This window comes from Scyliorhinus canicula, chromosome 3 (assembly GCF_902713615.1).
Source record: "Scyliorhinus canicula chromosome 3, sScyCan1.1, whole genome shotgun sequence".
Taxonomy (NCBI): Eukaryota; Metazoa; Chordata; class Chondrichthyes; order Carcharhiniformes; family Scyliorhinidae; genus Scyliorhinus; species Scyliorhinus canicula.
The window spans coordinates 125,797,072-125,812,891 of NC_052148.1; the positions used below are offsets into that span (position 1 = coordinate 125,797,072).

The window sequence follows — 15,820 nt, forward strand, 5'->3', positions numbered from 1 at the left end:
ACGTGGGAGGAAACCAGAGCACCTGGAGGGAACCCATGCAGACACGAGGAGAACGTGCAAACTCCACAGAGACAGTCACCCAAGGCCAGAATTGAACCCGGGCTTCTGGCACTGTGAGGTAGCAGTGTTAACCATTGTGCGGCCCTATTCTACTAATTTTAACTGTATAAATATAATCTTGTGTATTTAATTTTGCTTTCATTTGTTAATAATATTTTAATTTAATATTTAAAATCTTCAAAAATGTTCTGGGCATTCTTGGCTTCTGGATTCAGTAGACATATCTTCTTGTGGTAAAAATACAAGAAAAAGAGTTGTGATAGCTTGTCAAGTTTCCCTTTGGGATTTGTTTTGCACAACACTTCCCACCTGTCAAATCATAACATTTTAAATTGATGCTGTCTGGCTCTTAATCCTCCTCCCAGTGAGAATAGTGTTTCCCTGTATACTCTGTCCAGATGCTTCGGGCGGGAATCTCCGTTTCTGAGACTAAGTGTGAACGGCAATGCAGAATTTGAGGACTTTCAATGACAGCAAAACTGGCGCCACACCTGGACCGATTGTGCTACTGTTAAGGGGCTAGCATCGGCACCACGTGGAACATAATTGATTCTAACGAGAAACGGTGCAGGATTTGCTGGTTTCGCGATTGAGACTCAGGAGGATGACAAGCTGCAGCTACATATACACACTTCAGTCCCCGCATACACCATCCCAGCCAACAAGACGGCAGTAAAACATGTGGCCCCAAATTTCATGGACACAAAGATTGAGGCCCTCCTGGATGGCATGCAGGAGAGGGCTACGACCTTATACCACATCCAGGGAAGGAGGCTGCCAGCCTCACCTTTCGGCATGCCTGGGCACAGGTGGCAGAGGTGCTCAGCGCCGTCGGAAACACCGCCTGGACTGGCCAGCAGTGCCAAAAAAACTCTATGACCTCCTCAGGGCGGCCATACCAGTCGCCATGGCCTGGTGCCCTGGCCACTGAGGCCACCAGCTACCTATCCACTGTGTTCCATGTGTTAGGCTGTCTGACACTGCCGTTTTCTGTGTCCCCTCCCCCCACCCCCAGGAGAAGGCTGTGCACAACTACCGGGAGTGGGAGAAGACAGGAGGGGGTCAGGACCGCTGGACATGCGTCCCCTTACTGTGGCAGAGCAGAGGGTCCTGGACGTGGTTGGCGACCCAGAGGAAAGGGAGATCGCCAAGGTGGAGTTCACCTCCACCAATACTACTTTCACCCCCCCACACCATCCTCACCCCCACACCACCCCACCCCACCACCCACACCCCCCGGCTCCCAGTCTAATCATGCATCTTGTCTTGTGTCTTATAGTACCTGCTGCTGATGAGGCGGGTCCATTTAACGTGTGCCGCCCCCATCTCAGCCACAGCCAGAGCGCCCCCCGGGAGCTGAGCAGCGATGGGAGAAGCTCGGGCACCAGCCCTCCACCCTGAGACTCAGGAGACCCCGGAGCTCGGGTCGGAGGATGACAGTGATTTCCATCACAGCTATCTCCAGCACCCTCCACCATCCTAGAACTCTCACCTCGGTTGGGCCTGTTAGTGAAGAGGCTGCTAGTACCCTATCTGTTGCTCACCTCCCAGCTGCTCCGGTACGGCAGGGGAAGGTAGGAACACCCGAGGGGTGGATGGTCGGTGTGCAGGCTGACCCTAGGTACTAGGGCCGACCAGTTGGGTTTCGGGCTTCTGGATCGGACAGTCCCATCGATCGTGGAGATGAATTCACAGAGCCAGGGACTACATGAGGGATTGCCGGCGAGCATCCATTACCTGCAGGTGCAGTTGGAGGAGTCCATCCGTGAGCAGCAGCAGGAGGTGGTGCCAACAATGTGTGCCACCAAGGCCATTTCCGCAAAGGTAGCATCCACAGTGGAGGCATTGGGGGTGACGGTTTTGGCCATGGGTCAGAATGTCCATGACCTGTGGCATTTTGTGCAGGTACTGGCAGAGTCCCAGGGCAGGGTTGTCGTCTCACAGGCAATCACGTGCCAGAGCCACCTGGACATCACAGATGTGCTCCTGAGCGTGGCCCAGTCTCAGCAGGCCATGGCTGGGAACGTCGGCGGTATTGCCCAGGCGCTGACCATCATGGCACAGACACAGAGGGAGGTGGCTCAGTCCCAGAGGGAGGTGGCTCAGTCCCAGAGGGAGATGGCGCCATCACTGGCTGATGTGACACAGACCCAGAAGGTGATGGCACAGTTAATGAATCATGTGGCACAGTCCCAGGTGAAGGTGGTCCATTCCCTGTGCTCCATGGCCATGAGTGTGCGGACCCTGACCGAGACCAGAGTGGGCCTCCAGGGACTGTCAGCGCCAGGAGGCGGGGTAGCCTTGGGGATAGCTCCGCTCACACTCCCGTCCCATGTAGTAGCCCGGGGGCCATCGTGCATCCCTAGGAAGGAGGAGGTGATGGACTCCATGCCGATGACTCCCATAGGGGAGGTAGGGGAACACCACAGCACCTCGGACTTCCCCTCTCCTGTCTCTGGTGCATCTGGTGGGCAGCAGGCAGAACAAGGTGGCACAATGGGATACGTGAACAGCTGCTGGGCCCATCCAGGCCTGGTTGCCCAGAAGCCACCTGACAACGGGGACCCAGGTTGCAAGGTGGGAATCACAGTAGGCCGCCTTCATTCCTGCTGTACCGTCTGGGGAAGCACTCAGACGTAGCGTTAGGGCCCATAAGGCCAGAAAGTTAGACACCAGTTAAGTTGGCACAGGTGCAGGGCACAGTTTAATTATAGAGGCTAGGGGGTTGTGGCAGAGGGTGGGGTGTGATGGTGGGGAGGTGGGGTCACCCATACAGCCGATGTCACTCTGCAGAACCAGGGGACAAGGTGGATAGTCAGTGGGGTGTGCAGCAAGATGGCTGCCTTGCAGGCCGCGGTAATGGTGGTCCGTGCCTGGGCATCACCCCAGTCCTGTGACGGGTCACCCCGGCCAGTTGGCCCAACTCCCCCTGGCCCTGGCACCCTACAGTCGCTCCTCTCTGTGTCTTACCTTCTCTCTCTTGCCCTTATCAGCCACAACACCAGTTTCACGATTTTTTAAAGCACAAGTGAATCATGCCATCGGGAACTTGGCCCAGGGAAGGCCGAGAATCACGGAGGCTACGGAGAATACTGGGTGACCCTGCTAATGATACACAATCAGTGTTTACTACACATACGTTCCGGTACACATTGACGCCGCTATCAAGATGATGGAGAATTGCGATTTGCGTCAAATTGGTGCCCGTTTGACTTTGGTGTCGAAACTTGTTCTCCGCCCAATCACATTTTGCACTTTCAGCAAGAGCCAGTGGACAATCCCGCCCCTCATGTTTTTGAATATTCCTCTTAATCGCTTCTTTTTCAAGACAAATAACTCTAGCTTCTCCAATCTATGTTCATCCCTGGAACATTTCTCATGAATCTTTTCTGCACTCTCTGTAATGCCTTCATATCATTCCGAATGTGTGGTTCCCAGAAATAGTTACAATACTCCAGGTGAGTCTGAACCAGAATTTTATATAGGTTTATTATAAATTACGTGCTTTTGTACTCTACAGCCCTGTTTATAATACCCAGGATCTGTGTGCTTTATTAACCACTTACTCAACCTGTCCTCCCACCTTCAGTGATTTGTGCACGTATGTCTCCAGTTCCCACTGTTCATACATCCTTTTTAGAATAATATTCTATTTTATATTGCCTCTCACATTTTTCCTACCAAATTGATAATGGATTTGATTGTTACAGAGAAACTATTTCCTCTCATGGTGCGATTCAGAACTAAAAGATGGCATTATCTAGTATTCAGAGTGCGCCATTTAGGAGTGAAATCCAGAAGCAGATTTTCACACAAAGGGCAAAGGGCATCGGGAAATCATTCCCCAAACGGAGGCGGATACTAGAACAATTAAAAATTTCAAGACTAAGATCGGTAATTTTTTTATTGTGAGTATTCAGGGATATGGAGGAAAAGCAGATATTAAAGGAGTTCAGACATGTGATCTCATTGAATGGCGGAATATGCTCAAGGTGCTGAATAGCCTACTCATGTTCCTATGTATGAAACTGTGCCTTATTGCAGCTTGTTGCTTTAAAACCATTTCCCTGAATCAAAGGGTGTGTTTTATATTAACGATTAGTATTCTGGCTGTGCATAAAATAGATGGGCACTTTCAGGCGAGATTTTCTGACCCCAAAACAAGAGGCGAGCCAGATTTCCCTGTCCCTCCAGCATCAGGGTGGGAAAATCCTGTCCTACAATATTTTGAAATATTATGTTCAAGGCCAATTGATCAACCAATGAAAAGAGGTTAAAAAATGTTAATACAATGAAATGGTTAAATTCCTTTTTAAATGCATTTTGTGACTGTGAAAGCTTCTGTAGTTTGAACAGCTGTGTGTGAGCTGGATTTGAACTACAGCCAAACCTGCATCCTTCAGCTGCTGAACATTGAGGTTGGCAAGTAGAAAGTCTGTGCAAATGTCATCTACGGTATAGATTTCCAATCAAATCTCCTGATATTGTGGCATCAGACCACAGCAGAAGTGATTAGTATTAACAGTCTATTTTCTATTAATTGGTTGTTACATTCATCATAATGCAACAACTTGACATCAATCGTTGCTGCTTTACAATGAAGCAATGAACACATTGGGATCACTTACAGCTTTCTATTTCAAGTGTGCAGTTCTGTTCATCCAAAGGATACCTCCTCAGGTCCATCATGCATGCTGCTGTGGTTGTGATTCTGTAACAGAAGAACAGGATATGTTTCTAACAGTTTCTGAAAATCCTTGTAATAGCACTGTTTACAATTTGGTGCTTCGCATTTTTGTTGCTGTTGTGTTTGATCATATCATGAAGGATTCATGCGAAATAACCCAAATAAATTCCAGTTCAGAAGTTATGCATGAGTAGGATAACAGAAAAGGGAAATCCTGCCAAACATAAAATAGCTGCGGCTCACTTACACTTCTGATAAATCTGCATGAGTTACTGATGGCAGAGTGGTTAGCACTGCGGCCTCACAGCATCAGAGACCCGGGTTCAATTCCGACCTTGGGTCACTGTCTGTCTGGAGTTTGCACATTCTCCCCGTGTCTACGTGGATTTCCAGCAGGTGCTTCGGTTTCCTCCCACAGTTCAAAGATGTGAACTGTGAACAGTGAACTTTAGCATGGATTGGCCATGCTAAATTTCCCTTAGTTGGGGTTACAGGCATAGGGAGAGAGATTGGCCTGTGTAGGCTGCTCTTTCAAAGGGTTGGTGCAGACTTGATGGGCCGAATTGCCTCCTTCTGTACTGTAGGGATTCTATGATATATTCTCTAAGGTCAAAAGACATTGGCCAGAATTCTCCGGCCATTGCAATTCTCTTTTTCTGCTGGCAGCGCACTCCCAGTTGCAGGTTTCCTGGTGGCGTGGAGTGGCTTCAATGGGAAATCCCATTGACAAACGATGGGAGTATAGAATCCTTCCACCAGCGAACGGCATGCCACCGAGAAACGGCATGCCACCGAGAAACAGCAGGCAGGAGGATCGGGGAATCCAGCTCATCATCTTACTTGCCGATTAAAGTGATGTAATGCAACCTCTGCCAGTGGGTGGTAGCTATGTTAAATATATATTTCATACTTCGTATCTATGAGTTTGAGAAACAATGGCCACAATTTAATAATCCCCTACCCTCTGATCGATGGAAAAGGTGGAGCCTAAATTATCCGGAACTAGCAACCCCCTCTCATTACTGGCCATTTATAGTTTGCAGCACCAAATTAGGCCATAGAAGCCTGGTGGCACTTCATTAACATTCAAAGATGGCATCACAAAGTAAAATTATTTGAAGCTTGGGGGAGGGTCATGTTAATAGATGCCTGGCAAAGAATGTAAGATGGGAGGTCTGACTGCCTAAGGTACTTTTTAAAGAAATGCATTCTTTAGAACTCCTTATGCACCAAGGCAAAGCAGGAGTTCTCCCCCAAGCCCTGAAAATAGTCCTTAAGCTGACAACCTCAGTCACCCCAACCTCCTATTGGCTGACAAGATGTCAGACCCAACCTTTGTCCTCCTAATTGCTGTCTTAATTTCTGAAGGAACCAACTTAAAGGTAATGAACCAACCCATCATTAACTAATTCTTCCTTTGACCCAACCCTCAACTGAGAATTGAGGCTTCCTCCCCTGACTCTTCAACTGATTACTGAGAGTCTTCCTGTGGCCTCACTGCAAGCAGTCAATTATGTCTGCCTAATTGGCATTGGCCCATTGCTCCCCTTCCATAAATGTTGTTCAGCATGTTTTGGCACTAATGGTCTTTCTGGACTGGATTATATATAATATGTATATTGTATTAGGCTCAATTTCTTGAGGACAATTTTGGGCTGGATTCTCCATTTCAAGGACTATGTCCCCACGCTGTCGTAAAAACTGTGGTCTTTTACGCCAGAAAAACTGGCGTCAAAAAGCCACAGATTCACAGCCTTGCAGGGGGCTAGCAGGGAGCTGTTGTGGAGCTCGCAGTTCCAGCTGCAGATATGGTCAGAGGCCGCACATGCGCACGGCCTCCAGCGGCCGCGCCGTACTCCATGGCGGACTCAGACCGCGGACCTGCACTGTGGAAATAATGGCCCAAGGCATTCGGCCACGCGCCCGAACCGGATGACCCGCTCAAAAATATCCCAGCCGTGGATGAGGCCCCCCTGCCCTCCAATCGGCCCGCCTCCAACTGGTGGTCGATAATCGGCGTGGCTTTTTCCCCCGAGTATGCCGCTGAATTGGCACTGGCCCCGATTTCATGCGGGAAACTGGATTCTTCGCCCCGCCACCGAATGCGATATCGGCATCAGGTGTGGAGAATCCTGCCCTTTGTGTTCCTGTTACATGGTTTGGTTCCTAAGCATTGATACCCAGCAGGCATCAAGTGAAACTTAAATGGAAAGGGAGTGAAAGATAGCGAGGCGTTGCTAAAACCTGTACCATAAAGCTGCTATTTTGACAGCACATACCTCACTAAAACCATAGATTGTTGTTTGGAAAAAGCAAGACACGTTGGGCGGAATTCTCCGTAACATGACGGCGAAATCGGGAATGGTGATCGAGCGGAGAATGGGGCAGGCAGGTTTGATGCTGGTTCATGATGCTCCGCCCCCTCCAAATCAGCGTCATCGGGCCGCGCCACGTGCAGCTGCAATGCTGTCGGCGCATCATCTGCTGGCCCACCCGTGGTGCTCCGCCTCCGATGGGCTGTGTTCCTGACGTGCTGTCTGCGGTCAGAATCCAGCGGCGCCACACTCGGCCCTCACCGGTACCAGAATAGGTCAGAGGGTTTACACCGATTTTCCTATTGTTAAACACCACGGGTCCTCCATTGGCGTCGGCACTTAGCCTCAGAAATGGAGAATGCAGCCCAATAGTTTTTATAATAGTTGACAGTTTAAAAATAAAATGTTGACATGATGTTTTTTAAGATATTAGCAGGATGCTGCAAATAAAAGTGTAATGTCATGTTGACTTGGAAATGTAAAACTGGGATGTCTGGCTTGGAAGTGTTTGGAAACTGGGATTTCAGGCCTGTGAAACTTTGTCACTGCTATTCTGCTGAAAGCTCTTTGACTGATACTAAAGTTCAACTGCAGCAGCGTTTGTGTTTTTTGCATAAATGTGGAGATCCGGTATCAGTGCGGACAAATCTGATGTTGTCCTGGTAATTATCTTGTACAGGTCTGACACCTCAGTCATATCCTTGCAGTGTTTGCATGGAATAGGCCAATTTCATTTGGTGCAGTGATCTTTGTGACTTTGAAGAGTACTAATGTTGCTGGCTGTGGTATACAGGATTGGACTTCTCAGAGGGCGTTCACTTTTCTGTTAACTTGTCCAGTTACCTGTTCTCATTTGTGTACCTCTGATTTGATTACTGTGTCACAGATGCAGGTATAACTAATGAATGGTTGGCACCTTATCGAGAAGTAAACTGGAGTGCAGCAATGCAGCCCAACCTTACTGGCAGAACTATTTAGTTTGCCTTCTCAGCATTGAAAATAATGGACTCTCTGCAAGCCTGTTGCTCAATTCTGTTGACCCCCTGGACTTATTTAATTCATACTCACATGTAACTGTGAGAAATATTGGTGTCTGCCAAACAAACATCGATTTTGAAGGCAGAAACAAGAAAATACAGGTGCTGAAAATCTGAAGTAAAAACAGAAAATGTTGGAAGTACTCAGCCGGGCAGACAACATCTCTGGAGTTGATACTTCGGGTATGAACCCTTCAAACAAAGAAGGGTCTACACCCAAAATGCTCACCGGTCTGTTCTTCCCATGCTGCCAGAGTGATTCCAACACTTTCTGTCCTTGTTCTCACTTTTGCAGATGTGCAGTCGGTCACTGAAATAGCGGAGATGAGTTATGCTCAGGTATGCTTACCTGAGTGGCCTCATGAATACTTGCTGTAAGATGAGCGTCCATTTATCAAGAAACCTTACTCTGGAACATATCAGGATTCCTGTGTCACAGTAAACCTAGGATTCAATATCTGATTGGATAGCCTGGGAATGCTTAGGGTAGTTATCCTGGAACCACATTAGAGAGCAGATGCATAGTTTCTTCTCTAACTTGTTTTTCACGCAATTTGATGAATTAAATAGTGGAGTTGCTAATCTGTTGTCTCATTGGCTAACTTTGATCCCTGCTTGAAAACAAGACTATTTTCAGAGACAATTTAAACAGATAAGAAATTGCAGATCTCCCTCCTTAGATAGGTCTCTTAGAATACATTGTTAACTTCCAGGTGAATAGTTTTTGTACAATGATGCTGTTGAAAGAATTGTTCATTTTTCTTGAGTGATCCTAATTCAGACATACAACTGACGTGTTTGGTATTGAATCAAATCTAATTTTTCATCATGTAATGGTGTTGAAAAGAAGACATCTGGCTACATATCTACGTTCCAAATATTTCCAGTTTTCTCTTCATCATTGATAAATGCTAGTCATAAGAACTTGGGTGAGGCAGTTGCCAACTGTCAGGGAACCACTTGGTTACAATGGCAGGGGATAATTTTGACTTTGGGCAAAGGTAGAATTGGTGGGTGCAGATTTGTTGACTTTTCTCTCGGAGTGGTTTACCATACCAGTGAAAATCACTTCCACCGATATCTTTCTGAGCTGTTAACCCCTCAGAGGTGAAAGGTCGCTTTGTGTTCCATTTGTAGGAAAGATTCAAGTAATTCCTGTAGAAGCAACTATCTAAACATAGAAATGATAAAAGCAAATTACTATGGATGCTGGAATCTAAAACAAAAACAAACATACTGGACAATCTCAGCAAGTCTGACAGTATCTTCTGGAGAGAGAAGGGAGCTAATGTTTTGAGTCTGGATGACTCTGAAAAAGCTGGAGAGAATTGGAAATAGGATCAGATTTATACTGTAGTGTGTGGAGCAGTGGGTCTGAATAGAGGCCCAGCGATAGATGGAGATTGACAAAGATGTCATGGACAGCAAGACAAATGAGGGTGATTAAGGTTAACTAGGATGCTGATAGTGGCACATAAAGAAATTAGAATGTGTTAATGTCAGATCAAAGGTAAGCAGTGTGTCAAAGGGTACCTAGGAACAGATGGCTCAAGTGGGGTGGGGTGGGGGGTACAAAGGTGAAGGAAAAAACAGATTGATGGAAGAAATGAAAATAAATTGATAGAAATAAGAATGGAGTGAAGATGGAGGAGAGAGTTAGGTAACTATCAATATTTGAATCAAGGTTCTGCTTCAAGAAGTCACAGTGCAACTTCTCAAGCCACTGAAGGGAACATTCATTGCAGAATTGTATGTGCCCGATATCAGTGTTTCTAATTCACAACATTCCCTCTATTTCTGGTGATAAAGTCCAATCCCTGGAAAAAGATTAATGCCATGGATCTGGCTTTCTCCCAGATTCTATGATCCATGCTCTTGTTGAGCATGGTTGCCCCGTGGAACCTTTGCTTCACAACATTAATCCTTGTTTGTATTCACTACCTCTTAAATTAAATTAAATTATTATCATAGTAGTCATTACTGCAAATATATACTTTACAATAGGATTTGCATATTACAAAGCTCTTTGCATGGAAATAGACTTACGGAAAAGCGAAAATTGTTTGCCACTATGAAAGCCCTTCATAATCTAATGCCTTTGTTTTACATTTTTAGAGACAGAGATAAAGGTTTGGGGTGGTCATCGCATTCTGCATGGAATAACAGTGATAATTTGATATGCTTTGAATAAGTATCAACATTTAGTTCTCTATAAATGACTACCAATTGTCCCTTCTGTTGTTAACTCCAGAGTTGAAATTTAGGTAAGGAAATTTGCTGTTCTTACCTCATTTGGCCTCCAGACCCACAGCAATATGGTTGACACCTAACTGCTTTTTGAAATGGTCTACCAAGCCACTCAATTGTATCGAGCCACCACAAGAAATTACAATGAGAATACAACTAGACAAACCACTCAGTATTGACCTAGTCATGGGAACACGACAAGGGACAGTCTGACATACCCATACACACAGAATCATACTTCACAGCCAAAATCCCAGACTCCTTCATCATCATGTTATCATTGCATGTTGTGTCCTGTCCAACCAGCAGGACAGACCCACCAGAAATGGTGACACAATGGTATACAAGCAAGTGGGACATCTCATAGTGTCAGGTCAAACCTTCTGCTGATAACCACCTACCAATCTCCCTCTGCTGATGTTAAACACCGTCTGGAGCAAGCATTAAATGTAACAAAAGCATAAAGTGTACTCTGGGTGGGGGGACCTCAATTACCATAACCAAGAATGGTTTGGTTGCAACACTACTGACCAAGCTGGTCATGTCCTGAAGGACATAACTACTGGATGGGGTCTGCAGTAGGAGGTGAGAGAACCAACAAGAGGAAAAAACATTTCTGACCTCAACCTCGCCAATCTACCTGTCTCAGATGCATCTGCCCATCACGGTATTATTAAGAGTCACCACTATCCTTGTGGAACCAAAGTCCCATTTTCACACTGAGGATACTCTCCATCGCATTGTGTGGCACTACCACTAAGCTAAATGGAATAAATTGAGAACAGATCTAGTAACTCAAAACTGCTCATCTATGAAGTGCTTTGGGCCATCTGCAGCAAAACTGTATTTAACCACAATCTGTAAGTTCATGACTTGCCATATCATAATGCCTGATGGTGCTTGGGGATATTACCGTCTGCAGGTTCTCGTTCAAGACACACACCATCCTGACTCGGAAATCTATCGCTGTTCCTTCATTATCACTGTGTCAAAATCCTACAACACCCTTCGTAACAGCACTTTGGGTGTACCTACACCACTTGGCCTGCAGCCGTCCAAGTAAGTGTCCTCACCACCTTCTCAAGGGCAATTAGGAATGAGCAATAAATGCTGGCCTGGCCAGCAGTGACCACATCTTGCAAATGAATAATATTTCTTCAGTCCTACAGATGATCCCTGATAGTATGCATATTAGCCAGCAATGTAGGGCAAATATGTGCAAGTTGTTGCAGAGTGACAGACTAAGGAAGAGGATTTAGTAGACTCTAGATTTAGAAGCTTCCAAATCTGAATGATGTTAATCATGTTTCTAAAACAAAAAAAAATATTTCTGATTCAGGATAGATACTCTGGAATATAAAACATACTCCTAAGCTAATCAAAAACTAGGCACTTTAAAGACATGGACATGGTGGATTCTAGGGAGCAAACACATTCTTCTGCATATGCACACAAAATGGAAACAGTTAACTAAACACTGCCAACTGAATAAGATAACATTTTTAAACAGCACTATTCAGTATCTAACTTAAACAGGATAAGTATTGTAATTGACTCAAATCTTGTGGGTGGGACTCTCCGTTGGCAGAGCACCCACACCTGTGGTTTTCCCGGCGGTGTGGGGTGGCCTTAATGGGAAATCCCATTGACAGGAACGGAGAATCCTGCTGCCGGCGAGGACGCGCTACTGAGGAACACGCTAATTGTTCTTTTCCAATTTAGAATATTTTAAATTTGAGGGAAGAAAATAGGTTAATTAACACACTGTCTTATTGATAATGGCAAGCTTGGATAAACTCCCTTGTATGCAAATGAAATCAATAATACTTTTGTTGAATCCAACTCCACTCTAAAAGTTACATAAGTTTTTGAAGCCAAGTATTTAAATGGATTTTATTAAGAAATTGCATGTACCTTATCCTAGTAATTAAAATCGAGAAATAAAATAAGTCAAAGGAGGTTCAAATATTGAAGACTGCTTAGTGACAATCAGTGGACATGTCTTTCCTAGATCTTTAGCATTGCCACGACTTTTGGGGGCAAGGGAATGTGGTGAAAACCTTAAGGATGGTTTCCAGCTCCATGTGACACACAGAGAAAGATGTTTTCTTTGCTGTCGTGTCAGTGTTGCAGGAATGTCAACATAGAGTAAGGTGCCACAACACAAATCTGTCTCCCAGCCCACCAAGCCCCACTTAGATCAGGAATGGATTAGGTTCTTGCCAAAGCAACTCAAATTGTTCTGATCTCTGGATTTTGGATAGGAACAGTGTCAGTGTCAAAGGATCGGCAGAAGTTTCACCTCAAACAATTCCTTGCCTTTGAGCCTCCCAGGACATTCTGTCAGTTGGCCCTTAACTCAAGCAGGCTGAAGTATAAGAAGGAGGAACTAATGCTTCTGCTGCACAGAACCCCATAAGACTGCATCTGGAATAAATGCATTCAGTTTTAGGTAACGTGCACCACGAGGATGGATATGTAATGGCTTTTGTGGGGAAGAAGTGCAGCCAATTTAGAGGTGGGTTAATCAAAGTGTTTCAATTGATTAAGGGATTTGAGACAGAGAACATCCACAAGTTTATTTGTACATAGAGAGAAATGATTTCCTCTGATGGAGAAGCCATAATAAGATGGTATGGTGAAACAAAGGCAATATCCAACAGGTGCTGGAAATCAGAAATAAAAGTAGAAAATGTTGGAAGTACTCAGCAGGTGAGGCAGCATTTGTGGAGAGTTAAACAGAGTTAACAGGCGGATTCTGGTTGAGGTGTTGAGGGACTCGCTGGAGATTCAGCGAGAGAACTGTGCCACCTCTTTTTTTGGGTATGTCTGGTGAACCATAAGCCAATCAGGCAGGGACAAGGTCAGAGGTGGACCTTTTCCTAGAATCAGTATCCTGGGCGCAGAAGTCCCATATACCAAAAGCTGCTGTTTAATTGGCGGCTGACAGCTCTTCTATTCAGCAGCGCCACTGGAGAGGCCATGGCTGCTACAGAAAGGCCATGCACTAGAGTCCCAGGATCACAGAGCAAACTAGGCCACAGTTAAGTAATATGGGGGGGGGGGGGGAATTGATTCACTGAGTGAGGTTCGTGTGGAGCGTGGTGTGGGTCAACAGAAAACGCAAGGCTCTCAGTAGCCCTACCCCACCTTCCCAATACCCAGTCCCTTGATTAAGCCTTGAATGTCTTTGATTGAAGACACTGTCACCCCCCCCCCCCCCCCACCCCCCACCCCCCGGAGGTGAAAAACTGGCTGCATAGTCTTAGCTGCCATGCATGCTGTATGGTGACAGTTCCCACCGCCATGACGGGTAATCTCAGCAGCGCATTGAGGCCTTTAAGTGGTCACTAAGTGGCCACTAAAGGGCTTCAATTGGATTGCATTGGATTGGATTTGTTTATTGTCACGTGTACCGAGGTACAGTGAAAAGTATTTTTCTGCAAGCAGCTCAACAGATCATTCAGTACATGGGAAGAAAAGGGAATTAAACAGAATTCAAGAAAATACATGAGAATACATAATAGGGCAACACAATATATACAATGTACTACATAAGCATTGGCATCGGATGAAGCAGACATGGGTGTAGTGTTAATGAGGTCAGTCCATAAGAGGGTCATTTAGGAGTCTGGTGACAGTGGGGAAGAAGCTGTTTTTGAGTCTGTTCGTCCGTGTTCTCAGACTTCTGAATCTCCTGCCCGATGGAAGAAGTTGGAAAAGTGAGTAAGCCGGGTGGGAGGGATCCTTGATTATGCTTCCTGCTTTCCCCCGGCAGTGGGAGGTGTAGATGGAATCAATGGATGGGAGGCAGGTTCGTGTGATGGACTGGGCGGTATTCACGACTCTCTGAAGTTCCTTGCAGTCCTGGGCCGAGCAGTTGCCATACCAGGCTGTGATGCAGCCCGATAGGATGCTCTCTATAGTGCATCTGTAAAAGTTGGTAAGGGTTAATGTGGACATGCCGAATTTCCTTAGTTTCCTGAGGAAGTAAAGGCGCTGTTGTGCTTTCTTGGTGATAGCGTCGACATGAGTGGACCAGGATAGATTTTTGGTGATGTGCACCCCTAGGAATTTGAAACTGCTCACCATCTCTACCTCGGCTCCGTTGATGCTGACAGGGGTGTGTACAGTACTTTGCTTCCTGAAGTCGATGACCAGCTCTTTAGTTTTGCTGGCATTAAGGGAGAGATTGTTATCGCTACACCACTCCACTAGGTTCTCTATCTCCCTCCTGTATTCGGACTCGTCGTTATTCGAGATCCGGCCCACTATGGTCGTATCGTCAGCAAACTTGTAGATGGAGTTGGAACCAAGTTTTGCCATGCAGTCGTGTGTGTACATGGAGTAGAGTAGGGGGCTAAGTATGCAGCCTTGCGGGGCACCGGTATTGAGGACTATTGTGGAGGAGGTGTTGGTGTTCATTCTTACTGACTGTGGTCTGTTGGTCAGAAAGTCAAGGATCCAGTTGCAGAGTGGAGAGCCAAGTCCTAGGTTTTGGAGCTTTGATATGAGCTTGGCTGGGATTATGGTGTTGAAGGCGGAGCTGTAGTCAATAAATAGGAGTCTGATGTAGGAGTCCTTGTTTTCGAGATGCTCTAGGGATGAGTGTAGGGCCTGGGAAATGGCGTCTGATGTGGACCGGTTGCGACGGTATGCGAATTGAAGTGGGTCAAGGCGTTCCGGGAGTATGGAGGTGATGCGCTTCATGATCAGCCTCTCGAAGCACTTCATTACAACTGACGTCAGGACCACCGGACGGTAGTCATTGAGGCACGTTGCCTGGTTCTTCTTTGGTACCGGTATGATGGTGGTCTTCTTGAAGCAGGTGGGGACCTCGGAGTGGAGTAGGGATAGGTTAAAGATGTCTGTGAAAACCTCTGCCAGCTGGTCCGCGCAGGCTCTGAGTGCACGACCAGGGATCCCGTCCGGGCCCATCGCCTTCCGTGGGTTCACTTTCAGGAAGGCCGATCTGACTTCGGAAACTGTGATGGTGGGTATGGGTGAATTATGGGTTGCTGGGGCACTCGATAGCGGATTGTTGGTTACCTGCTCAAACCGAGCATAGAATGCATTAAGTTCATCGGGGAGGGGTGCACTGCTGCCAGAGATACTGCTCGGCTTCGCTTTGTAGCCCGTTATGTTGCTTAGTCCTTGCCACAACCGCCGAGAGTCTGTCTGTGACTCTAGCTTAGTTTGATATTCTCTCTTGGCATCTCGGATGGCTTTGCGGAGGTCGTACCTGGATTTCTTGTATAGGACAGGGTCGTCTGCCTTGAACGCCTCAGATCTGTCCTTCAGTAGGGAGTCAATCTCGCGGTTGAGCCATGGTTTCCGGTTGGGGAACGTACGTACTGCTTTCTTTGGCACGCAGTCGTCCACACATTTGCTGATGAAGTCTGTGACGGTGGTGACATACTCATTTAAGTTAGTCGCTGAGTTCTTAAATATGGACCAGTCCACTGTCTCTAAGC

General features: G+C 46.4%; 1 protein-coding gene across 1 annotated transcript in view; it reads right to left on the minus strand.

Moving 5' to 3' along the window:
- Nucleotides 1–15,820, minus strand: part of gabrb1 (gamma-aminobutyric acid type A receptor subunit beta1) — a 434,746-nt gene that overhangs the window by 105,953 nt on the left and 312,973 nt on the right. Inside the window, exon 5 of the mRNA XM_038791278.1 lies at nucleotides 4,689–4,771. Coding sequence (XP_038647206.1) covers nucleotides 4,689–4,771 — 83 coding nt within the window. The remainder of the gene's footprint in view (nucleotides 1–4,688; nucleotides 4,772–15,820) is intronic.